We start from the raw sequence: 27,338 nt of genomic DNA, 5'->3' as shown, positions 1-27,338 counted from the left end.
GCCGGAATGGCCTGTTACCGTGCTGTCTCTCCCTAAATCCAACGTCAACATCTCGTCCCTGCTCTACTCAAATTGCCCATAGAACCTCAGAATCAATTATCTTTGGTGAGTGAGGCTAGACTGAACTTGAACTAAAAAACAGCCGGTGACCAGAATCTCTGCCCCATTTCTGAAGGCATTTATTACCCAGTGGGAGTTTGAGTCACAGGAGAAACTGTGATCCACAGGGAAATATTAGCATGGGCTAATATGGATGGAGGTACAGTACATGGGAAGCATGATTACTGACAGCCTCAGGTGTCAATATTTTGGCATCTCTTCCAATAGGTGCTTCCCATCTGTCTGAATACACTCACAGGGAGGTAGTGATTTCAAATTTCACCTTAGCACCTTGAACACACAATACAAAATGATGACCCAGTGATGTACGGAACAAGGAGCCAGTCAGGAAGGTTAGATCAAGTTCCAAATACCTGCTCGGTTTGACACACAAAAAATCCCCTGTGGTGCTATTTGAAAGGAGTGCGTCAGATATCCTGGAGAAATGCTTAATCTTTCATCAACACTTCTGAACACAGATATCCTGGTCTGTCTTAACACAGGAGATTCTGGCAGATGCTGGAAATCTTGAGCAGCACACACAGAATGATGGAGGGACTCTGAAGATCAGGCAGCTGTCTATGGAGGGGAATAAATAGTTGACACTTCAGGCTGTGACCCTTCATCAATATTGGAAAGGAATGGGGCAGAAGCCAGAATAAGACTTGGGGGGGGGGGGGGGAGTACAAGCTCCCATCCACCCAGGTCCCCTCACCTGTCGACTGGTTCCCCCCTCTCCCAAGTAATGGATGAGTACATACACAAACTTGATGTTGAAGTATCTACACGTCCCTTCCTTGGGACGGAGCAGGTGATGAAATGGGATTTCAGAGCCAAGCCAACACCAAGCCTATTGAAATTCCACTCCGCTGACTCCTAAAGTTCTCCAGTAACATCCTGGAATATTGCCGTCAAGCAGGGCTCTAGACTGAAGCAATCTCAGTCCATCAGCCCTAGGCAGAGAAAGTGAAGGGTGGCAAGTCGGGTTGCCCATCGCATTATGTTCTCGTGACTAGTTAAATGGTGCCCATTTTACTGGGATAACTGTCCAGAAATAATCTCAGGGCAGCAACTGAGAAATTGATTTTGAATCCAATTCCTCCTCTGAAAAGAATCTGGCGATTAAATTGCCGGTCTCAATGACAGTGTTTCTGAAGCTGCTTCACCACCTAGCTGATTAATTTAACACCAGACCGAGAAACCAGCAATCTTTACCCAGCCCTTGGGGAAACATGACTCGAGTTCCCACACTGGTGAAATGTTTGAAGCCAAACACAAATTGCTGAACAAACAGCAGGTTCCAAGGCTTTGTAAGGTGGTGGTCAGACCACACTTGGAGTATCATGAGCAGTTCTGGGCCCCTTATCTGAGAAAGGATGTGCTGGTATTGGAGAGGGCCTACAGGAGGTTCACAAGACCGATCCTGGTAATGAAAGTGTTAACAAATGAGGAGTGTTTGATGGCTCAGAGCCTGTACTCGCTGGAGTTCAGAAGAATGAGGGGAATGGGGAGATCTCGTTGAACTTAGATAAAGTGGACATGGAAGGTATGTTTCCTGTATTTGGGGGGTATCTAGGACCAGAGGGCACAGCCTCAGAATAGAGGGATGTCCCTTTACAACAGAGATGAGTGGGAATTCCTTTAGCCAGAGCGTGGCGAGTCTGTGGAACTCATTGCCACGGACACATGGAGGCCAACTCATTGGGTATATTGAAAGCAGAGATTGACAGGTTCTTGATCAGACAGGGGCGTCAAAAGATTATGGGAAGAAGGCAGGAAAATAGCATTGAGGGAGATAACATGGAATGGTGAAGCAGACTCGATGGGCTGAGTGGCGTAATTCTGCTCCTACACTTTACGGTCTAAGCAGAGGGGGTCAAGCAGCGTCTGTGAAGGTTTTGATCTACAGATTTGCTCCAGAACGTCGTATTTCTCTGCCCTACATTTCAGCACCTGCAGCCTCCTTTGTGCCTCTGATGTTATCCTCGACTCCTCACCAGCCTCTTGAAGTAGACAACATGAAATGCCCCACAACCAACACCAGCCCGCAAAAACACGGATGGGAATAAACATTCCCTGAATAAATTAAATTAAAAAACCTAGGCTCCTTACTTGGTAGAAACATACAGCCACCCCCCGGGCCAGGCTGCTGAACCCTAATCAGTGGCATTCAGATACGTCCGGGTAAAAGAAGAAAAATGTGCACTCCCTGAGAGGAGCTTTGACTGGCCATCTGAGGGCATTGAACAAGTAGCAAGAGGTATGACAACAGTACAATAGTTTCCTTCATAACACTTCAAAATCAAGCATAATTAGAGGAAAAAGTATAGGGTGGGTTCTGATTGCTTAGAGCAGGGGCTCGCAATCTGGGGCCCACAGACCCCTTGTTTAATAGTATTGGTCAATGGCATAAGAAAGGTTGGGGACCCCTGCTTTTGGGTGTTGGGGACCGAACATTCCTTCTTGGCAGTGGCTTCTGTCTCTTAGGAGTTAGGATGGCTTAAATGGTGGTGACAGGGAGGGGAGGAGTGTTTCATCATGAAGAGGTGTCTAACCCTGTCCATGATGACTCGTGCATGCTGACACTCAAAATAATTTAAGGTTTTTTTTAAAATTCCGTATGAGATTAGAAGCAAAATTACAAGCGAGGTCACCTTTTTTTTAAGAGGAGAAATTCTGAAATGACGCTCCCCAATGAAACCACTGGCAAAGGAAGCCATTTTAATTTCCTGAACTTCCATCACCCTCCCTCATCCACAACCCCTCCCAAAACAACTAGATGACAATGACTAAGTCCTTTGGTTACCCTGGATACCATCAGGAGGAGTAAAACCAATGGATTGAGGTCTTAGAAACTGAAAATCATGGTTCTAAATTTGAGGTCGTCCTTTCCCACAAGGCCCATTTTGTGCTCTCTCTCTCTCGCTCTCTCATTCACTCTCTATTTATCCTTCACTCTTTTCTCCTCACATTCTTCTCGGAAACCTCCTCCTGGGATTACCCCCCCCCCCCAACCCCAACCGCAAGACAGTTTCGTTCTTTATTTTGTAAAACCTTATGTCACCATCAGTCACGAGGCATGTTACATTTAAATTATACCACACAATTCAACTAACAAGTATTTCACTGAAGAACATTTAAATGAAAACAATGGCACAGAACATTGGAAATATCAAAGCTCATGGAACTCAATTCTATATCAATCATTTTAAAAGTGGAAATATTTCTCTTTTTTTCTATTTTTTTCTTCCTTTTTTTTAAATCGTAAATTGTGCAAATTTAGCAGTAACACTAACTGTGAAGAGGAGCCAGGAGGGAACAGCGGTCCCAGTGAAAGTCCCAACAAACATGGAGACCCCTGGTCCTCTCTTTCCCCGACCCTGTGTCAATTGACTGGGGGTGGGGTGGGGGGGGGGGGCTATACGCCGGGTGTGGGAACCAGGGTGGCGACCCCTCCCACGCACTTCGACCCCAATGGACCCAATGTGCACACTGCTCGATTTACGGTTCTCTCCCGCCTATTCCCTTCCCACCACCAAATCCCACCCCAATCCCCACGCAACTCCCAGCCCCAAACGCATACGTACGGGCTCAGATATCGCCCAGGCGCTGGATGTCCATCGCCACCTCCCCTACCCCCCACCCTGCTGCCTCTCTCTCTCTCCCTCTGTCTCTCCTCTCCGACGGGATCTCAGCTGCTACAAGCCATGGCATCAATCACTTGATCCAGTTTGCTGCGCAGTCGCTGCCTCCTCGCCTGCTCGTCTTTCTCCAGAGTCGTCAAAATCTAAAGAGGGGGCAATGGTGGCAGGGGAGGTGCAGACAATTGGATGGGTGTGGGAAGGGTTGAGGGGGAGACAAAAATGAATGCTGATTAAAAAAGGGATCTAGAGCTTTTCTAACTAATAGCTGAAGCTTCGAAAGCTGAGTGTCGGGGTGGAGATACGTTTCTACCAAAGGAGGTGTAAGACGTTCCTCCCCTGTAGGTCACCCTTGGGGAAGGTGTAGCACCTGCTTAGCCCCTGATCAGGGTCATGTGAAGCCATGGGATCAGGTGGTGGATGGTCATATGAGCAGCCAGTGCGTATCACAGGTCCTGGCTATGCGACCGCTGACGCCACAGACAACCTCTGAAAAGTGTTGGTAATGGCTGGGGTCACCCGTCCTGTAAAGGCACCGCCCAGAAGAAGGGGAAGGCCAATCTTTTCTGTCGGAAAAATTTGCCAAGAACAATCACAGTCATGGAAAGACCATGATCGCCCATGTCATTCTATACGGCACACAATGAACAAGCTTTGAAAACAGCTTCAAGAAGGAGGCATCCATCACGATTGACCTCCAACACCCAGGACATGCCCTCTACCATCAGGGATGTGCAAGCCACTGGGTTCATATCCTCTAATATAAGTGGGTGCTAGGAGAAGAGACGGGGACTTCATTGCCACAGACAGCTGCGGTGTGGCAAGCCATTTGGGTATACTTAAAGGGGAACTTGATAGGTTCTTGATTATCAGGGCATCAAACGTCATGGGGAGAAGGCAGGAGAATGGAGTTGAGAGGGATAACAAATCAGTCATGATGGAATGGTGGAGCAGACTCGATGGGCTGAATGGCCCAATTCTGCTTCTATATTCTATGTCAGACGAAATATATGAAAGGTTCAGACAGCTCAACAATGTGACATCAAAGGTCAAGGGACATGGGTCAAGGTGATAGGGCTTGGCCAAGGAGGGTGTGTAGGTGACTGGCAAGCAAGACTAGTAGCTTTCTGTCTCTTGGGAAGGCATGAAAGGAGAGACGGGAGAGACCGAAGAGGATCAGTGTTTACGGAGGTCAACTCTCAGCGGAAGGGATTACCGGGGAAAGTATGGAGCTAACAACGAGCCTCGGGGAGCTCACCTCGTCCCTGTACTTATTGATGTAGGTGTAGATCTCGTGGAGTGCACTATTACTGTTAAATTGACTTAAGTGTAGTCGAGACTGTTCAGCCAGATAGGCACTCATGTCCTGGTCGCTGATCACGGGCATCTTCGAGATATCAGCATAGTACCTGTTGAGGAGAAATTTGGACTTCATTGAAGGAAGGAGAAATGGTAACCAGGTTCCAGCCCAGTGCAGAATAAAGCAGATTGATAGATAGATAGATACTTTATTGACCCCAAAGGAAATTACAAGTGCACAGGTATACAAATATAAGAAGAGAAATAAAAAAGAATAAAAAAATAAATGAGCTAAACAGAACTTCAATAAAGCTCTGGTAAACAGAAGTTAATAACAGTCTAACAGGAGGGGGTCACCACTTCCCCAGCTACAGGTTGACTCATTATAGAGTCTAATAGCCGAGGATAAGAATGACCTCATATAGCACTCTTCGAAGCAGTGTGGTTGTCTTAGTCTTTTACTGAAGGTGTTCCTCTGTTCAGCCACGGTGCCATGCAGAAGGTGAGAATATTGTCCAGAATAGCCAGGGTTTATCCAGAGGGTCCTTTGTTCTACCACAGCCTCCAGTGTGTCCAGTTTGACTCCTATAACAGAGCCAGCCTTTCTAATCAGTTTATTGAGCCAGTTGGCATCACCGGTGTTGATGCCATTGCCCAGGCACACCAATGCATAGAAGAATGAGCTGGCTACAACAGACTGGAAGAACATGTGAAGGAGAGCCCTGTGATTTAGGCCCTCTTGTACACAGTTACAGAGAAAGTGTGGTGTACTGCAGGCAGGCAAAGTGCAAGATCAGAACAGTCTCAGAAACTACTCATTATGAACTTGCACCTTGTTGTCTACCTGACTGCACTGCAGATGTTACACTTTATTCTGCGTTGCTTTTTGTTTCAGCTCATTCTATCTCAGTGCTCTGTGTAATGATTTGATCTGTATGAACAGTATCTATTCATTTACACTGGGATGCAGTGTGGTCTACGCTCTTCCAGCCAGCAATTCCACCCCCCCCCCCACCGACAAACCTGATTTAACCCAATCCTACTCATGGGAAAATTTACAAAGACCAATTAACCTACCCAGTACGTCTTTGCAACACTCACAACACGCTGGAGGAACTCAGCAGGTCGGGCAGCATCTGTGGAAACGATCAGTCGACGTTTCGGGCCGGAACCCTTCGTCAGGACTGTAGGGGGAAGGGGCAGGGGCCCTATAAAGAAGGTGGGAGGAGGGTGGGAAGGAGACGGCTGGTAGGTTCCAGGTGAAAAACCAGTAAGGGGAAAGATAAAGGGGTGAGGGAGGGGAAGCAGGGCGGGGAGGCAGGAAAGGTGAGGAAGGAATAGGGGAAAACACAATGGGTAGTAGAAGGAGGCGGAACCATGAGGAGGTGATAGGCAGCTGGGGGAGGGGGCAGAGTGAAATAGGGATACAGGAAGGGAGAGGGAGGGAATTACCAGAAGTTGGAGAATTCTATGTTCATACCAAGGGGCTGGAAACTACCTAGACGGTATATGAGGTGGTCTTTGGACTGTAGGAGAAAACCAGAGGACCCGGAGAAAACCCACGCATTCCACAGGGAGGATGTCCGGAGACTCCTTACAGATCACACCAGGATTCAACTCCGAACGCCGATGCCTCGCGCTGTAATAGCTGCGCCTGAACTGCTGTGCTACCGTGGTGTGGCAGACAAGCTTTTGACTGTATCTTTGTACATGTGACAACAATAAACCAATTCCAACTTTATCGGCGTTATTTGGCGGGCAGCATGGTAACGTAGTGGTCAGCGCGTCACTTTACAGCGCCAGCCATCACTAATTGGGGTTGACTTTCCTCGCTGTCTGTCAGGTGTTAGAACATTCTCATCGTGACCATGTGGGCTTCCTTCAGATGCTTCTGTCTCCTCACACAAACACTCCTTTACCTACCATCACTTTGTGGGCATACTATCAATCTGTGTATATAAGCTATCTTACGTATTTATATTTATTGTATGTTTTGTTCAATAATTATTATGTTCAATATCCTATTGTGTCTTTTATGCTGCATCGGATCTGGAGTAACAATTATTTCGTTCTCCTTTACACTTGTGTACTGGAAATGACATTAAACAATCTTGAACCTACATTCCCACGTTCGTATGGGTTGGCGTTAGCGACTTGTGGACACGCTATGCAGGCACTGGAAGAGTGGTGTCACTTGCCGCACCATAATCCTCACTGGATAGATTTGATGCAAACAACTCATTTCACTGCGTGTTTTGATGCTTCACTGTCTGTTTGTGTTGGGCACGTGGCCAAGCGGTTAAGGTGTTCGTCTAGTGATCTGAAGGTCACTAGTTCAAACCTCAGCTGTGGCAGCATGTTTGTGCCCTTGAGCAAGGCACTTAACCACACATTGCTCTAGTGTCTGTGCGAGGAGTGGCGCCCCACACAGACTTCCAATCTGCACCTTGTAAGGCATGAAAATGCCCGACGCAGTCCTCTCATGGTCTGAGTCGACGTTCCCTCCTTTGATGCTTCAATGTACATGTGACAAATAAAGCTAATGTTTTAAAAAATCTCTTTACCTTTTCTTAAAACCTATCTTTGTTATTCACTGGCTTGTTCTTTGGATGGGGATGTCACAGGCAAGCAAAGCTTATACTGGCCCAGGACTGGTGGTCTGGAGACACATATAAAGATAGAAAATATCCCTTCTTGAACTTTACTGGAGTTGATATTTTTTTATGGTAATTATATTTTTATTCCAGATTTACTTAATTGATAATTATGTTTACTTAATTTAATTTCACAAGCCGCCATGGTGGGATTTGAACAGGATTCTGGTCTAATGGTCTCAATCTCTGACTTCTAGTCCTGTGATCCGGCTGGTGGCGTAGTGGCATCAGGGCCGGACTTCGGGACAAAAGGTCCTGCGTTCGAATCCAGCCGGCTCCCCTGCACGCTTTCCATTCGTGCTGGGTTACCAGCTGGTGATATCTTTGGAAACTCACCCGGCAGAAGGCAATGGCAAACCACTGCTGTAACTTCCCTCATACGCGGTTCCCTACTACGTCAGAGAGGCGTGGAGGGAAATCCTCCGCTAACCGGAGAAACCCCGGATGCAACTTTTCCTTTTCCTAGTCCTGTAACTTGACCACTATACAATCACCACCATTAGTTTTAGAAGCACAGAGGTGTCATATTGAGGGCATTCAGCCTATCCAACCAGCTTCTGGCCATGCGATCTCATCAGGAGCGTCCTTCCAACCCAATGCAGCCTGCCGCCCTCGCCCCACACCGCCCGGCCAACACAATCTGCGCCTGGCATACCTCTCCACCCAGTTCTTGTAGTTTGGAATGTCCTTTGCGTACAGTAGTTTATTTGAGGGCGAGTCCTTGCCCAGCTTGTGCTCGGAGGTGGAACAGGAGTCCATGAAGGTCTGGGCAACCACTGAGAGGCAGGCGTCGGTAATACTGTTCTTGTGAATGTCAAAGACAAACTGAGGATTCTTAATTACGTTCACCCAAAATCGTAGAGGTAGACTGAAGGGAGCAAGAAAGGAACTGTTAGAAGGATCATCAACATCACTTGAGAGCTTAAGGTACAGAAGAAAGACAAGGCCATTCAACCCCTCCTGTCTGTTCTACCACTCTAAGAGATTAAGAATCATCTACAACTTCGCATGCACGCCCTTCATATTCCTTATCATCATTACTTGTTTTTTTTCTGCGAGGGAAGGGGCTGGGGATTTAATGTTATTGTTGCTTTTTTTTGCGAGGGAGGGGGTGGGGGGGTTTTGGGGTTTGCAAGTTTTGTTCCTTTTTCTTTTTTTATATTGGAACTCTGTATTTCATGGCTATCCGGAGAAAACAAATATCAGAGTTGGATTGTACTTTGACAATAAAATGATCCTTTGAACTTTTAATATCTGATAATCTATCGACCTTTGTCTTAAATGTATTCAGTGACTGAGCCTGCACTGCCCTCTCGGATACTGAATCCCAAAGATCTGGGTGATTAACTGTACCGTGGGCAGTATGGCAGTGCTATAGCATAATGCTTTCCAGTGCCAGCTGTAAGAACCGGCTGAGTTATAGGTGCCTGTTAAATATTTCTAATGAGAGGATGACAGACCCCAGTGATTCTCTCAGCAGTCCTCAAAATACTTTTTAGCACTTGTGATCAGATGTTTTGCAATTCCTGTACCTGACAGTGACGTAGTTGATCTTGACGCTCTCCATGGTGTTCCTGTGAAATGGGGGAGGAGGACGGGTAAACTTAGCTCACCTCAGTCTCAATTACTGGCACATTCTGCTTTGGCATAGATAGCCTGAAGCGCTTTATCCCCCTCAAAGTGGAGATGGCCAATACAAGAGGGCATAACTTTAAAGTGACTGGAGGAAAGTGTAGGGGATATGTCAGAGATAAGTATTTTACGCAGAGAAAAATGGATGTGTGGAACACATTGCCAGGAGCAGGTACATTGGGACATTTAAGAAACTCTTTGATAGCCACATGGATTATATAAAAATGGAGCACTATGTAGGAGGGAAAGGTTAGGTAGATCTTGAGTAGGTTAAAATGTCGGCACAACATCATGGGCCGAGGGGCCTGTGTGTACTGTAATACTCCACGTTCCTTGTACTATTTCTTCTCACTGGACGATCGTCCCGTACCATGAACCAATCCCGTGATTCTTCCTCCCAGTCCCTCCGACCATCCGCTGGGGGTACAGAAAGCTATCTGAGAGCATGGTGAACCCAACGGAGACACTGTTAGAGATCAGCGACACTGGACAGCAGACACACAGAAGGAGTTTTCCTTATAAAAGAAAGATTTGTATTTTCTCCCTTCTTTCTCCTTCCGATCCACCAGACCCACCACACCCCATATCTTTACCCTCCCCTATCCATCTACACACACACAAACACAGACACATACAGACATACACAGACACACAAACAGATACAGACATACACAGACACACACACAGACACACACACACACACAAACACACACAGACACACACACATACAGACATACACAGACACACACATACATACACAGACACACACACACACACACACATATATACAAACACGCAGACACACACACATATACACAAACACATACACACACACAGACATACATACACACACAGAAACATACACACACACACATACACACATACATATACACACACACAGACATACAAACACACAGAAACATACACACACACACACATACATACACACACAGACACATACACATATATATATATACACACACACACATACACACAGAAACATACACACACACACAGACATACATACACATAACACACACACAGACATACACACACACAGACATACACACACACACATACATACACACACAGAAACACACACACACACACTCCCCCCACCTCTCTCACCAGTTCCATGCTCTGTCTTCCTCTCCTACCAGTTTCCACAATTTTCAGCCTTTCATCACCTCTTATTATCAAAGTATGTACAGAGTAAAAACTCTAAGATTCGTCTTCATAAGTGACAACACATCATGACAAGTGTTGGATTAAAATATATAAAATTGTTGGACAGATGGTGGGTGGTGGGGGGATACTTGACAATGTGAAGGGTCCTGTGTATGCATCTCTCCAGATAAATATGTGGGATAGGTGGAAGAGAGACCCCAATGATCCTGTTAGCAGTCCTCCTAATCCTTTTTGGAACTTGCAGTCAGATGCCTTACAATTCCCATATTAGACAGAGCAGAACTTCTCTATGCTTGTTTGTATTTTTATATAATCATCTATCTATATATCTGCAGTATAGTGGATTCTGTATTTTCTGGAAGCTTCTCAGTTTTCTTGCAGCAAGTGTCACGCCACCCGAACCTATTTCATAGGCTGTTCCTATCACTGAGTTAGTTCTCCACATAAAATGACCACAACTTCTTCATTGTATGTCTTTTCTTTTGCCTTCTTCCTGTAGCCTTAATTCCCTTCCCAATGAAGCATCTATCAAACTCTGCCTTAAATACACCGAGTGACTTTCAGTGGCAATGGATTCCACAGATTCTCTGGCTGAAGAAATTCCTCCTCATCCTTTTCCCCCCAAGGAGATGTCCTTAATTAACATCGGTAAATATCAGCATCCTCACCACCTCAGCACTCTGGGTTCTGTTGTTTCAGATGCAACACAGCAGGAGGGATTAAAAGGGGGGGGTGGTGTTACTAGTCAAGGAAAATGTCACGCAGCGCTCAGCTAGAATAGACTGGAAAACTCATCTACTGAAAGGTTATGGGTGAAAATGAGTAATATGAAAGGTATGACCACGGTAGTGGGATTAAATTGTAGGCCACCCAACACTCTGAGGGATTTAGAGGAACAAATTTGTAGAGAGATCGCAGACTATTGTAAGAAACATAAGGCTGTTATAGATGATATTAACTTTCCTCATATTAACTGGGACTCCCATACTGTAAAAGGACTAGAGTTTGTCAAATGTGTTCAGGAAAGTTTTCTTAATCAGTACATAGAAGTCCCAGTGAGAGAGTTTGCGACACTTGATCTGCTATTAGAGAAAGAGACAGGGAGGTGACACAAGTTTGTGTAGGGGAACACTTTGCATCTAGTGACAACAATGCCATCACAAAGTAAATACGCAGAAAGATAGGTCTGGTCCATGGGTTGAGATTCTAAATTGGAGAAAGGCCAATTTTGATGATATCACAAAAGGATCTGGCAAGTGTGGATTGGGACAGGCTGTTTCCTGGCAAATATCTACTTGGGAAGTGGGAGGTCTTCCAAAGTGAAATTTTGAAAGTACAAAGCTTATACGTGCCTGTCAGAACAAAAAGTAAAGATAACTGGTGTAGTAAACCTTGGTTTTCAAGAGATATCGAGGCCCTGGTTAAGTAAAAAAAAATGGAGGTACATAGCAAGTATAGGCAGATAGGAACAAATGAGGTGGTTATGGAATTTAAGTAATGCAAGAGAACACTGAGGAACAAAATCAGGATGGCTAAATGAAGGTATGAGTACCTTAGCAGACAAGGTGAAGGAGAATCCTAAGGGATTCTACAAATATGTTAAGAGCAAAAGGATTGCAAGGGACAAAATTGGCCCTCTGGAAGATCAGAATGGTAATCCACATATGGAGCCAAAAAAGATGGGGGAGGTCTTAAATGCATTTTTTGCATCTGTATTTATTCAGAGTATGGAGTATCCTGAGAGTCCAGAGAAGTGTGGCAAAATGGCATCAACTTCATGGACTCTATACAGATTACAAAGGAGGAGGTGTTTGCTGTCTTGAGGCAAATTAGCATGGATAAATCCCCAGGGCCAGACAAGGTGTTCCCTCAGACTCTGTGGGAGGCAAGTGCAGAAATTGCTGGGGACCAGGCAAGGATATTTAAATCATCCTTAGTGACGGGCGAGGTACCGGAGAACTGGAGGATAGCCAATGTTGTTCCACTATTTAAGAAATGCCCTAAACATAAACCATGAAATTATAGGGCAGTGAGCCTGACGTCGTTAATAGGGAAGCTATTGCAAGGTATTCTAAGGGACTGGATGTATGAGTATTTATATAGACATGCACTAATTAAGGATATCAGCAAGGCTTCGTGCATGGTAGGTTGAATCTTAAGAGTTTTTCGAGGAAGTTACCAGGAAAGGTGATGAAAGCAAGACAGTGGATGTTTTCTACATGGACTTCAGCAAGGCATTTGACAAGGTCCTGCATGGGAGGTTGGTCAAGAAGGTTCAGAGCTCAACACTCAAGATGAGGTAGCAAATTGGATTAGGCACTGACTTTGTGGGAGAAGCCAGAGAGTGGTAGTGGAGGCAACTCTGACTGAAGGCCTGAGGCTAACACAGAGCCACAGGAATCAGTGCTGGGTCCATTGCTGTTTGTCATCTGCATCAACAATCTGGATGATAACGTGGTTAACTGGATCAGCAAATTTACAGATGACACCAAGATTGGGGGTGCAGTGAACAGTGAACAAGACTATCTTGGCTTGCAGCAGAATCTGGACCAGTTGGAAAAATAGGCTAAAAAATGGCAGATGGAATTTTAATGCAGACAAGTGTGAGGTGTTGCACTTCGGTAGAAGCCAACCAGGGTCGGTCTTACAGAGTGAATGGTAGGGTACTAAGGACAATGGTAGAACAACAGGATCTGGGAATACTGGTCCATGATTCATTGAAAGTTGCCTCACAGGGAGATTGGGTCGTAAAGCAAGTTTTAGGCACATTGGCCTTCATAAATCAAAGTATAGAGTACATGAGATGGGATGTTATGTTGAAGTTGTATAAGACATTGATGAGGCCTAATTTGGAGTACAGATCAACCTTCACTAATCCGACTACCTGTAATCCAGTTTCTTCGATAATCCAGCACTGATTATGCTTAATGTGATCCTTCCATAATTCGGCATTTTCACTAATCCGGCACTCCTCAGGTCCCAACGGTGCCGGATTAGTGAAGGTCGACCTGTATTACGTGCAGTTTTGGACACCTACATACAGGAAAGATGTAAGTATGATTGAAAGAGTACAAGGAAAATTTACAAGGATGTAGCTGGAGGACCTGAGTCATATAGAAAGATGGAATAGGTTAGAAGTTTATTCTTTGGAAGATAGAAGATTGAGAGGAGATTTGATAGAGTTATACAAAATTAAGAAGGGTATAAATAGGGTAAACGCAAGCAGGATTTTTCCACCGAGGATTGGTGGGACTAAAACTAGAGGTCATGGATTAAGGGTGAAAGGTGAAAAGTTTAAGGGGAACATGAGGGTAAACGTTTTCACTCAGAGGGATGTGACAGTGTGGAATGAGCTGCCAGCAAAAGTGGAGCAGGCAAACTTTATCTCAAAGTTTAAGAGAAGTTTGGGTAAGTAGGGGTACAGAGCGCTATGGTCCCGGTACACGTTGATTGGAATAGTCAGCTCAAACACCTCGGTATGGGCTAGATGGGCCAAAGGGCCTGTTTCAGTGCTCTCTTTCTCTATGACTCACCAGTTACTCTTCCACGTGTGTCGGACATCGTGGTCCGTGATCTGGTGCTTGTCCGCCTGTTCATCCAGGAAGTCAAACATGTACTTGATTGCGAGAGGGAGGGCACTGCCCCTGTGTGCCGTGCTGAATATCGTCTCAAAGAGATCATCCACAAACTTCTGCAGGGTTCCCTGAGAGAACAAAGACATTCAAGTCAATGCACAACAAACTCTCTTCAACCATCTCCCCTCAACTCCCGGGGAAGGGACCCCCATTCTCCCATTACTGCTATTAAGAAGGAGATACAGGAGCCTGAAGGCGCACACTCAAAGTTTTGAGAACAGCCTCTTCCCCTCCGCCATCAGATTTCTGAAGAGCTGATGAACACAACCTTACTATTCCTCTTTTGTACTTTTATTATTTTTCATAATTTGCTAATTTATGTTTTTGCACTGTATTTCTGCCACAAAACAACAAATTTCACAACATATGTCAGTGATAATAAACCTGATGCTGTTCTTTCATGAACAGGATGGCAGGAAAATCCAACCATCTGGTGTTGGCCTTCAGATCTTGTTAACCAAGAGTTATGGAACTGACGTTGCTGGTTGAGTTTCACAGAATCATGGGGAGTTTGAAGAGATTTGGTTTGTCAAGAAAGACACTCGCAAATTTGTACAGATGTACCGTGGAGAGCATCCTAACTGGCTGCATCACCGTCTGGTATGGGTGGGAGAGGACAACTGCATAGGATCGAAAGAAGCTGTACAAAGTTGTCAGCTTAGTCAGCTCCATCATGTAGTATCTAGGACACCATTAAGGAGCAAAGCCTCAAAAAAGCGGTGTCTATCATTAAGGACCCCCGTCACCCAAGTCATTCCTTCTTGTCATTGCCATCATTAGGGAGGAGGTAGGGAACAATTCAGGAACAGCTTCTATCCCTTGGCCATCAGATTTCTGAATGGACATCAAACCCATCAACACTACCTCACTACCTTTTTTTATTTCTATTTTGCACTACATATTTAATTTAACCTATACATATAGATAGTGCCTATAAAAAGTATTCACCACCCCTTGGAAGTTTTCATGTTTTATTGTTCTACAACATTGAATCACAGGGGATTTAATTTGGCTTTTTTGACGCTGATCAACAGAAAAAGACTTTTGTGTCAAAGTGAAAACAGATCTCTACAAAATGATCTAAATTAATTATAAATATAAAACACAAAATAATTGATTGTGTAAATATTCACTACTTTTAATATGACACTTCTAATTATCACTGGTGTAGCCAACTGGTTTTAGAAGTCACATAATTAGTTAAATGGAGATCTGGTTTTGGAGATTTGTATGCAGCCAAAATGTTTCAATTGACTGTAGTAAAAATACACCTGTACCTGGAGGGTCCAACTGTGGTCAGTTAGTATCCTGGTAAAAACTACACCATGAAATCATAAGAACACTCCAAAAAAAACTCCGCAAAAAGATTATTGAAAAGCACAAGTCAGGAGATGGATACAAGAAAATTTCCAAGCCACTGACTATCCGTTGGAGTACAGTTAAGTCAATCATCAAGCAATGGAAAGAATATGGCACAGCTGTAAATCTGCCTAGAGCAGACCGTCCTCAAATACTGTGACTGTGCAAGAAGAGGAGTAGTGGGGGAGGCCAGCAGAGACCTATGACAACTCTGGAGGAGTTACAAGCTTCAGTGGCTGAGATGGGAGAGACTGTGCACACAACTGTTGCCTGAGTGCTTCACTAGGCACAGCTTTATGGAAAAGTGACAGAGAAAGCCACTGGTGAAAAAAAACTCACATGAAATCTCAGCAACACACACAAAATGCTGGAGGAGCTCAGCAGGTCAGGCAGCATCGAGAGAAAAGAGTACAGTTGACATTTCGGGCCGAGAATCTTCAGCAGGACTGGAGGAAAGAAGATGAGGAGTAGATTTAAAAAGGTGGGGGAAGGGGAGGGAGAAACAAAAGGTGATAGTGAAACCAGAGGGGGAGGGGTGAAATAAAGAGCTGGGAAGTTGATTGGTGAAAGAGATTCAAGGCTACAGAAGGGAGAATCTAAAAGGAGAGAAGGCCATGGAAGAACAAATGGGGAGAGGAGCACTAGAGGGAAGCGATGGGCAGGCAAGGAGATAAGTGAGAGAAGGCAAAGGGGATGGGGAATGCCGAAGGAGGGGAAGGGGCATGACTGGAAGTTCGAAAAGTTAATGTTCATGCCATCAGGTTGGAGGCTACCCAGACTGGAATATAAGGTGTTGTTCCTCCAACCTGAGTGTGGCCTCATCAACAGTAGAGGAGGCCATGGATTGACATATTGGAATTGGAATGGGAAGTGGAATTAAAATAGGCGGCCACTGGGAGATCACGCTTCTTCTGTCGGATGGAGCGTAGGTGTTCGGCGAAGCGGTCTCCTAATCTATGTCGGGTTTCACTGATATACAGGAAGCCACACTAGGAGCACCGGACACAGTATATGACCCCCAGCAGACTCCCAGGTGAAGTGTCGCCTCACCTGGAAAGACTGTTTCGGACCCTAAATGGTAGAGAAGGAGGAGGTGAAGGGTCAGGTGTAGCATTCGTTCCATTTGCAAGGATAAGTTCCAGGAGGGAGATCAGTGGGGAGGGATGAATGGACAAGGGAGTCACGTAGGGAGCGATCCCTGTGGAAAGCAGGAGGTGGGGGAGCAGGGGAGGGAAAGATGTGCTTGGTGGTGGAGATCCTCCAGCATTATGTGTGTGTTGCTTGGATTTCCAGCAGCTGCAGATTTTCTCTTGTTTTTCACAAGAAATCTATGTGAGTGTTTGCCAGAAGGCACGTGGGAGACAGAAGTCAGCTGGAAGAGGTTCTATGGTCTGATGAAAACAAAACTGAGCTTTTTTTTGCCTTCAGACGAAATGCTATGTTTGACGTACGCCATACTGCACATCATCAAAAATGCACCATCCCTGCCCTGAAGCATGGTGGTGGTTGCATCATGCTGTGGGGATGCTTCACTGTAGCAGACCCTGGAAGGCTTGTGAAAGTAGAGGGTGTAAAGAATGCAGCAAAATACAGGGAAATCCTGGAGGAAAACCTGATGCAGTCTGCAAGAGAACTGCAACTTGGGAGAAGATTTGTTTTCCAGCAAGACAATAAACCTAAGCATAAAGCCAAAGCTACACAGGAACAGCTTAAAAACAACAAAATTAATGTCCCGGAGTGGCCAAGTCAGAGTCCATACCTCAATCCAATTGAGAATTTGTGGCTGGACTTGAAAGGGCTTTTCACTCACGATCTCCATGCAATCTGACAGAGCTTGAGCAGTTTTGTTAAGAAGAATGGGGAAAAATTGCAGTGTCCAGATGTGCAAAGCTGACAGAGACCAATCCACACAGACTCAAGGCTGTAATTGCTGCCAAATGTGTATCTACTAAATACTGACTTGAAGAGAGTGAATACTTATGCAAACATTATTTTGTGTTTTATATTTGAAATAAACTTAGATCACTTTATCACTTTGTAGAGATCTGTTTCACTTTGACACGAAAGAGTATCTTTCTGTTGATCAGTGATAAAAAAGCCAAGTTAAATCCACTGAGATTCAATGTCGTAAAACAATAAATCATGAATATTTCCAGGGGGTGGTGAATACTTTTGATAGGCACTGTATTTGTGTGTGTGTGTGTGTGTGTGTGTGTGTGTGTATATATTTACTGTAATTCACAGGATTTTTTCTTTATTATCATGTATTGCATTGTACACTGCCACAAAGACAACAAATTTCACGACATATGCCGGTGATATTAAACCTAATTCTGATTTTGAAACAAGCCCTTTGGCCCATCAAGTCTATTCCAGTCAACAGCCACCCATTGTACTCTAACCCTACAGTAATCGCATTCTTACTATTCCACACATTCTTATTAAGACCATAAGACATAGGAGATGAATTAGGCCATTCAGCCCATCGAGTCTATTCCATCATTCCAGATCCCACTCAACTGCATACACCTGCCTTCTTACCATATCCTTTGGTACACTGACTGATCAGGAACCGATTGACTTCCCCACATACTATGGACCAATTAACCTACAAACCAGCAAGCCTTTGGGATGTGGGATGAAATTGGAGCACCCGGAGTGAAATCTACCCAGTCGTAGGGTTAATATGTAAATTCATCAGATAGTACCAGGCTGGGATTGAACTGGCAGCCCTCCGGTGTAAAGAGCGGCTCTATGCCTCGGTCCAATGTGCTGCTCCAGTGCTTTGAATCTAACCTCTTCTCCAGCTTCTCCACTCTCTCTACAGAAATAATTCTCTCCCTCTCTGTTACCAACTGCAGCAGGGGTTCCCAAACATTTTACGCCTTGGACCCCTACCATTCAGCGAGGGACCCATGGGCCTCAGGTTGGGAAGCCCTGAACCAGAGAATGTCCTGGGATTGCCCCCAGCGAGTCGGTAACACCTTGCAGGAGCCAGATTCAGTGACAATCACCCAGCTGGGGGCCAGCCAGTCGCTCCAAGTGAGAGTAGAATCCTTCACAGGTCATCAGGACAGGACCGAAGGCCAGGTTGGCCGGCAGAGAATCGTGAAGCCGAGCGCGAAAAGCCTCGGAACTGATGTGAGAAGGATGTAGTGTTGTGCGTTGACTGCTTGTGTTGTTCTGCTGAGTACTGTGGGCATGCTGTGTTGGCACCAGAATGTGTGGCCACACTTGTGGGCTGTCCCCAGCACCCATCCTCAGATTGTGCTGGTTGTTAATGCAAATGCCACATTTAACTCTATTTTGATGTACTGTACATGTCATAAATAAAATAACAAATCTAAATCTGAATCTAATGCTTGCAGGTCCCTCACGTACACAGCCAAAATGAAGCCGTCAGGACTGGTACAGCAGTCCCAATGCACAGGTACACAAGAGGCTGTAGAGAATAGTGGGCATAGTCCGGTCCGTCAGGGGCACAACCCTCCCCAACACTCACAGTTCTGCACCACTTCTTGCACTACTATGGACTTGCGTGTTTTTTTTTCGGAGTTTCATTCATTTGTACTCAAAATACAAGTTAACATCACAGATTATTTCCTGAAAGTAAGTTGTTATCTGTTCTTTTCTGGTATCTGGTACACACACACGCATGCGCGCACACAGAAACTCATACACACGCCCACGCGTGCACACACACACAGAAACCCATACTCACACACACACATATATATACACACACACACATGCGCACCCTCTTGCATGCATACGCACACATGCAATTATCTGCATGCAGAAACATACACAAGTGCACACATTTGCAATACACACACACACACACACACACACACACTCGCACACACCCCCCCGATTAAAGGAGCAACACTACCCATTTCATGCAGCACCATTTCACACCACGTGGCACATTTACACTGTGCCCACATCTCAGATCCACCCCCATTAAGGACGTGAAACCACCGAATCTGGACCAGTTCAACATGACCTACCTTGGTAGCGAGCAGGCGGGTAAGGTAGATCTCGGACACCATCTTGCTGCCGCGGTCTCCTTCCCTCTGATCCATATGGTCATGGTTCTTGACCAGATGCCAGAGCTTGGTACCGCTCTCCAGGTCAGGCGTGATCATCGGCGTCCGAGAGCGGAGGCTGTCGGGACTGCTCGCAGTTCTCAGCATGCTCTCTGCAAGAGGCGGGGCAGACATATGTTCAGTAACACGGCAGGGCCAAGCAGGAAGTCGGTAACTGTACGGAGAGCGTGGGCTTGCTATATCACCAAAGGCTCTTGCAAATTTCTACAGATGTACACACCGTGGAGAGTATTCTAAAACTGGTCACATCACCATCTGATAGGGAGGGGCCGCTGCAGAGGATCGGAAAAAGCTGCAAAAGGTTGCAAATGTAGCCAGCTCCATCGTGGGTACCTGCCTCCCCAGCATTGAGGCCATCTTCAAACGGCAATGACTCAAAAAGTCAGCACCCATCATTAGAGACCCCCATCACCCAGGACATGCCCTCTTCTCATTGCTGCCATCGGGAGGAAGTAATGATCCATGAACCCATGAACCTTGTTATTCCTCTTTTAGTGACTATTCATTTTATAATTTATAGCAAAGTTATGTCTTTGCACTGTACTGCTGCTGCAAAACAATTAACTTTCTGGCATATACACTACTCTGCAGAAGTCTTAGGCACATCTGTATAGCTGGGGTGCCTAAGACTTTTGCACAATACTGTAGTAATTTTATGTATTGCACTGTACTGGTTCCACAAAAACAAATTCCATGACATATGTGAGTGATGATAATCCTGATTCTGATCTGGGTGTCTATTGTGGACTGAGAGTGGGAAGGGGCCAGGGAGAGGAGAATCATGTTTGGGAAAAGGGGAAGGGAGAGGGGAGGGAGCGGGAAGCACCAGAGAGACACTTCAGTAAATTTGACTGTTTGGAATCAAATGACCCTATCTGGTGTCTCAGGGCTGGAAGTGTCTGTACCCGTACCAACCCCCACCCCTGGCACTCCTCTGCCACGTGTCCCACACCCCTCTGGCCGCACTCCCCCCTCGCCATTCCCAGCTTTTGCTCAGTAATGATAATAAATCTCATTCTGATTCACAACATGTAAATATCTGTGTAAATGCATCCATTAAGCCATTTGGTCTCACCCTACCAGATGTATTCCCTTTATTCTTCATTTACCTCCTCGACCTTCCCTGCCACTGAAAACAAATGTGTTTCTTCTCTCATTCCTAGTTTAGACAAAGGGTCTCAAAACTGAAATTCTAACCCTCTCACCTCCCACCAATGCTGTCTGAGCCACTAAGTGTCTCTGGCATATTAGGCTTTGATTTCAATGATTAAGTAAATTTGTCACCAAAACCCATTTAATTTACTAATGTTCCTGAGAGAATGAAAACTGCCAGTTATACCTGCTCCAAGTGTGACTTCAGAAAACAACATAAAGGTTGACTCCAGACCCAATAACACGATGGAGTTGCCCCCAGACCCAACAACACAATGGAGTTGTCCCTAGACCCAACAACACAATGGAGTTGTCCCCAGACCCAACAACACGATGGAGTTGACTCCAAACCCAACAAAACAAACATCAAAGTTGAAGGCATTAACCCATTGTTTTCCTGGACTGAATAACTCCAAGGGATCTCCTATTCCCCAGAAAGCTGCATTCAGAAGAGATAAAGTGCAGTCAGAGAGACTGGACTTACCATAGCGACTGAGAGACTTGGTGAAGGTGGAAGAATTGGATATATTATATGCTGAGGTCTGTTTCGGTACAAGTGCTATCAACGATCCATCTGTGACCTGAGGGGTGAGAATCCATGGAAAAGGCAATCAGAATGGACGCTGGGCAGTAGGGTCTGGGATGAGGGTTATGGAAAGATAGTTACACAAAACGCTGGTGAAACTCAGAAGGTTAGGCGGCATCTATGGAAATGAATATATAGTTGACACTTTGAGCCAAAACTGAGATAGAAGGGGGGAAGATGCCAGAATAGAAAGGTGGTGTGGGGGGAGGGGAAGGAGGCTAGCTGGAAGGTAAACGGTGAAGCCAGGTGAGTGGGAAAGGTCAAGAGTTGGTGAAGAAAGAATCTGATATGTGAGGAGAGTGGACCATAGGAGAAGTAGGAGGAGGGGACCCAGTGGGAAGTAACAGGCAGGTGAGAAGACGTAAATGGTCAGAGTGGGAAATGGGGGGGGGGGGGGGAGGGGCAAACATTGTTTACCAGAAGGAGAAATTGATAGTTATGTGCCCCTTACCACAAATAACCGCACCACAAGCATTCATTTCAGCCATCCCTATGATGGTCGAGAATCCAATACTAAGCTCTGTTCACTCCCCAGTCCCACGTTGGTGGTACAGAAGTATTGACCTTGGAGAGGTACTGTCCCAATCACAGTGTTCTTTCTCTTAGGGGCTTGAGAACTGCAGGAATTACCGTGTTTAATTGATGCACTTTAGAGTGAATCCTACCTGGATGCATAAAAGCTTGGTACGGCAACTGCTGTGCCCGTGACTGGTAGAGTTGTGGACACAGCGCAAAGCATCACTGGATCCAGCCCCTGCTCCATAGTTTCTGTCTATACTTCTCACTGCCTCAGTAAAGCAGCCCGCCACCCGGACATTCTCTCTTCTACCCCCTCCCATCGGGCAGAAGTCACAAAAGCCCATAAGCACGAACCACCAGCTCAAGGACAGCTTTTAACCCACAGTTGTAAGACAGTTGAGTGGTTCCCTAGCAGAGTAAGATGGACTCCTGACCTCACATTGGTTCCTTAACTTTGTCATAGCAGCCTGGGGGGTGGGGTAGGGGAGTAGAGGGGATAAGTTCCCACTGCCTATTAAATACTCCCAACGGCGTGTCTCTCTGACAACGAAGCCCAGCTCCTGGCCTTCAGGTGTGGCTTAGCCACTGATGGGAGAAAGGGCAAAGGTGGGTTACTGGAACCTTAAAACCAGTCTCTGGGCAGATGGGGCTCATCAGCCGTGGTTGGTGGCTCATCGACATGAAGGAAAACTCTGATCTCAAACCTCTTCTGCCTCGTGGCTATACCCACTCATGGGAGAAGCTTTCAGGGTAAATCCCGAGGAAGAATACGGAGCTGGAGTCCCTAAAAAAGTCTTATTTTGAGTTCAACGCTGCTTGCAAATCCTGCGACATCACAGGTGCCAAACTATATTGGTCCCTGGTGTTCCTTTGGATTCATCAGCTGCATGGGGAGCCTGACGCATGGGCAACATCTTTGTCAACCTTAACCAATGGAGGCCATCATGACCTCACAATCTACCTTCATGACTTTGCATCTTTCCGTCTACCTGCACTGCATCTTGCCTGACCTGCATTCTGCATTCTGCTACTGTTTTACACTGTGTAATGATCTGATCTGTATGAACAGTATGCAAGACAAGCTTTTCACTGACTCTCAGTACATGTGACAATAATAAGCCAATTCCAATTCTCCACTCCAGATGAGAGGTGGAAGAAAGACTGTTGAATATCTTCAAGCCATGGAAGATGTTTGTTGGGTCGAGACCAACTGCTTCTCCTCACTTTACCAGTCATAGTCCAACCAAACTACAGACACTTAAAATACCCCGTTAAATTTGGAGTGAGTCCTCGCTGCTCATAATTAGAAATAAGGATTAGCTTTAGTTGTCACGTGTACAGTCAATGACCAACACAATTTGAGGATGTGCTGGCGGCAGCCCCAAGTGCCACCACGCTCCCGGCATGGCCACAACTTACTAACCTGAACTGGTATGTCTTTGGGATGTGGGAGGAAATCGGGAGTGCCCAGAGGAATCCCACGCGGTCACGGGAAGAACGTACAATCGTCTCACTGACAGCAGCGGGAACTGAACCCTGATCAGTGATTGCCGGCACTGTAAAGCGATGCGCTAACCACTACGCTGCCGCACTGCCCCTCCCCCCTTACGTGATGCAGGCGCTACACTCCCTGAGTCACGGTCAAGGGGCTCAGCTGACACACGGCTAGGGATGGACCAGGGTCCATCTCCTCAGCACCATACCTGGTAGTGCGCTAGAGTGTTGAGACGCTTCCAGTCATTATCGATCTTTGTTGTCACGTCTTCGTCCTGGAGAATTATCCGTGCTATCCTTCCCTGCCGCCATTCTGGGGGGGGGGGGGGGAGTGTTGGAGAGAGGAGAGAAAATGTGATTGAAGCATATCAGGAGTTTCAAGGGGAGCCTCCTTGGAGTCAGAGTGAGGAGTATGCTGCCCCCTTAAGGCCCTGTCCAAGGTGACACTCTCAACAATGTGGGAGAGACGGGGGGTCAGCCATTTGACTGCAGGGGCTTCACACCTAAATCTCACTGGGAAAATTAACTTTATTTCTTATTTAGAGACACGGCACGGCAACAAACCCTTCTGGCCCAACGATCCCGTGGCACCCAATTACACCCACGTGACCACTGACCTGTACAGCTTTGGAAACCTGGGTTGCTGGTGCTGTAAAGGGTTACGCTAACCACTACGCTACTGTGCTGCCTGTAATGTACAGAGACACCTCCTCCCAGTAGGGGCAGGGTGCACCTGCGCGGGCAACATTTTTCATCCGGGGGTGATCAGTACATGGAACGAGTGGTACATTAAAAACATTGAAGAGGTACTTGAATAGGCACATGGATAGCAATGGTTTAGACTCTAAACTTTAGAGCGATTAGGGAAAGTAGGAGACTAATAATAGTAATATATTAATAATAACTACTTATAGAGTTAGTGTGCGATCAAATGGTCAAGGCATTGGTCTAGTGATCTGAAGGTCGCTAGTTCGAGCCTTGGCTCAGGCAGCGTGTTGTGTCCTTTAGCAAGGCACTTAACCATACATTGCTCTGCGATGACATTGGTGCCAAGCTGTATGGGTCCTAATGCCCTCCCCTTGGAAACAAAGGTGGTGTGGAGAGGAGAGACTTGCAGTGTAGGCAACTGCCGGTCTTCCATACAACCTTGCCCAGGCCTGCGCCCTGGAAACCTTCCAAGGTGCAAATCAGTGGTCTCACAAGACTAACGGATGCCTATATACATATTTATAGAGCACTTTTCATAGGTGATGTAGTTCAAACTGCTTTACCATGGGATAAATGCAAACATGAAAATAAAAAAACAAAAAGAAGTTAGTTAAAAGCAAGTTTAAATACATAGGTTTTGAGCTGGCATTTAATTTTTTTTATTCTTATGCAGCGCAGAATTGGCCCTTCCGGCCCATTGAGCCGTGCTGCCCGGCAATCTCCCGACTTAACTCTAGCCTGACCACGGGACAATTGACAAAGGCCAGTTAACCTGCCACCCCTTAGGTCTTTGGACTGTGGGAGGAAACCGGAGCACCCGGAGGAAACCCACACGGTCACGGGGAAAATGTACAAACTCCAGGAATTGAACCCAGTCACTTGTTCTGTAAAGTGTTCTGCTAAGCACCACACTACCATGCCACTAACAGTTTCAACTGATGTGTCAAATGACACGGTCAGCATAGACTAGTTGGGCTGAAAGGCCTGTTGCCATCTGGATGACTCCATGACTCTATGACAATAGGTACCAGCATTGTCAGTGAAATTCAGCAGATGCTGAAAATGCAGAGTAACACACAAAATGCTGGAGGAGCTCAGCAGATCAGGCAGCAACTATGGAGAGGAATAGAGAGTCGACATTTTGGGTGGAGACCCTTCTTCAGTGATTGTCAGTGATGTTCATTTCCAACAACTGATGCATCGATAAGCTGGACCAGTTACAAAACTGGAACCCTACCGAGGTCCATGTCCGCTGCCTTGGGTCGCTGAGAGTACGGGACACCCTTGTAGCAGGCGTCCAATAACTTGTCCTTCACCTGCGTGACCGTGTCACAGTTCAGCACCTTGACGGGGATCTCAGGGGCGTTCTCGTTGTCTGGGTTCACACAGTTCAGGGTCTGTCAGAGAGAGGAGAGGAGGTTAGTGCATTGTCACGCATGCAGACTGAGAACTCGGAGTCTCACCCTGTGTATACACCACAAAATGCCAGCATAGGCTGCCCTCAGGTTATTAACACCCGTATAACAGACCCCCCGAAATTTGTAATGAGAAAGAAAACTGGCACATCCTTCTTGATCCTGATCAATTTTAACGATACAGCATAGACATTGTGGATGCATCACGGCTTGGCATGGCAACTGCTCTGCCAGCGATTGCAAGAAACTGCAGAAAGTTGTGGACATGGTCCAGCACATCTTTATTTCTGAGCTTCTTGTTGCCAGCATAATCAAGAACCCCACTGATCCTGGGCATTCTCTCTTCTCTCCCTCTCCTCAGGCAGAAGATGCAAAAGACTGCAAGCACGTACCACCAGGCTGAAGGAAAGTTTCTATCCCACTGTTACTGGACTCTTGAATGGACTTTTTGTACAATAAGATGGGCTCTTGGCCTCAATATCCACCTCGTTATGATCTTGCAATTTGTCCGCCAGAGAAAGCAGGATCTCCCAGTGGCCACACATTTTAATTCCACATCCCATTCCCTTTCTGATACGTCTATCCACGGCCTCCTCTACTGTAAAGATGAAGCCACACTCAGGTTGGAGGAACAACACCTTATATTCCGTCTGGGTAGCCTCCAACCTGATGGCATGAACAATGACTTCTCTAACTTCCGCTAATGCCCCACCTCCCCCTCGTACCCCATCCGTTATTTATTTATATACACACATTCTTTCTCTTTCTCTCCTTTTTCGCCCTCTGTCCCTCTCACTATACCCCTTGCCCATCTAGGTTCCCCCCCTCCCCCTTTTCCTTCTCCCTGGGCCTCTTGTCCCATGATCCTCATATCCCTTTTGCCAATCACCTGTCCAGCTCTTGGCTCTATCCCTCCACCTCCTGTCTTCTCCTATCATTTTGGATCTCCCCCCCTCCCTCCCACTTTCAAATCTCTTACTAGCTCTTCCTTCAGTTAGTCCTGACGAAGGGTCTCGGCCCGAAACGTTGACTGTACCCCTTCCTAAAGATGCTGCCCGGGCTGCTGCATTCACCAGTAACTTTGGTGTGTGTTGCTTGAAATTCCAGCATCTGCGGAATTCCTCATGTTGAACTTTCTCTGTATCTTTTACACTTTATTCTGCCTTGTTACTATTTTACCTTGTTCTTCCTCAATACACTGTGTAATAATTTGATCTGTATGAACAGTGTGCAAGCTTTTCACTTTATTTGGTACATGTGGTAACAATAATAATAATTATAAACCAATACAAACTCCTATAGTGTAATTAAATTCAAATCTCTGATGTATATACATACGTTAAGGGTGAAAGGTGAAATATGTAATGGGAACATGAAGGGGAACTTCTCCCCTCAGAGGGTGGTGAGCGTGTGGAATGAGCTGCCAGCAGAAGAGGTGGATGTAGGTTCAATTGCAACATTTAAAAGAATTGCAGATAGGCCATGGATGGGAGCCCGACTGAAGGGCTTAGGTCAGGGGCTTTTAACCTTTTTCATGCCATGGACCCCTTCCCAGAATAATATATTTAAATATATAAGATTAAAAAAATAAACCAATTACATTGAATTAGTTATCAAAATATTTTAAAATATCAGATTTACAATATACCAATATATGTGCTTCTTTATTAACACATTAAATAACAAGACTATACATTTAAAATACAGGCAAGTTAAAATTAAATTTTATTCTTTAAAGACGTATCAGTGTGAAAGCTGTTGCTTAGTTTGAATAAGAACATTAAACTGTGTGCTGGTCTTTGACAAAGCAACACACACGTCATGTTGGACCCAATCGCAAGGGTGCTT

The 27,338-nt window shown here is 45.8% G+C and overlaps 1 protein-coding gene across 6 annotated transcripts in view; it reads right to left on the bottom strand.

Moving 5' to 3' along the window:
* Positions 1–3,732: 3,732 nt before the first annotated feature.
* LOC140210964 (plexin-A1-like) overlaps positions 3,733–27,338 on the bottom strand; it is a 464,700-nt gene continuing 441,094 nt past the window's right edge. For all 6 annotated transcript variants that reach the window (XM_072280256.1, XM_072280258.1, XM_072280257.1 and 3 more), the window contains 8 exons: positions 25,313–25,472; positions 23,577–23,680; positions 21,253–21,349; positions 19,518–19,708; positions 14,047–14,216; positions 8,349–8,561; positions 4,999–5,149; positions 3,733–3,886 (listed from right to left, as the gene is read on the bottom strand). In XM_072280256.1, the coding sequence (XP_072136357.1) occupies positions 3,791–3,886; positions 4,999–5,149; positions 8,349–8,561; positions 14,047–14,216; positions 19,518–19,708; positions 21,253–21,349; positions 23,577–23,680; positions 25,313–25,472 (1,182 nt within the window). In that variant the 3' untranslated portion in view covers positions 3,733–3,790. The remainder of the gene's footprint in view (positions 3,887–4,998; positions 5,150–8,348; positions 8,562–14,046; positions 14,217–19,517; positions 19,709–21,252; positions 21,350–23,576; positions 23,681–25,312; positions 25,473–27,338) is intronic.

The sequence above is a fragment of the Mobula birostris genome, chromosome 16, assembly GCF_030028105.1.
Source record: "Mobula birostris isolate sMobBir1 chromosome 16, sMobBir1.hap1, whole genome shotgun sequence".
Lineage (NCBI taxonomy): Eukaryota > Metazoa > Chordata > Chondrichthyes > Myliobatiformes > Myliobatidae > Mobula > Mobula birostris.
Note: the sequence above shows the minus strand (reverse complement) of the source record. Positions and strands in the feature narration are given on the sequence as shown.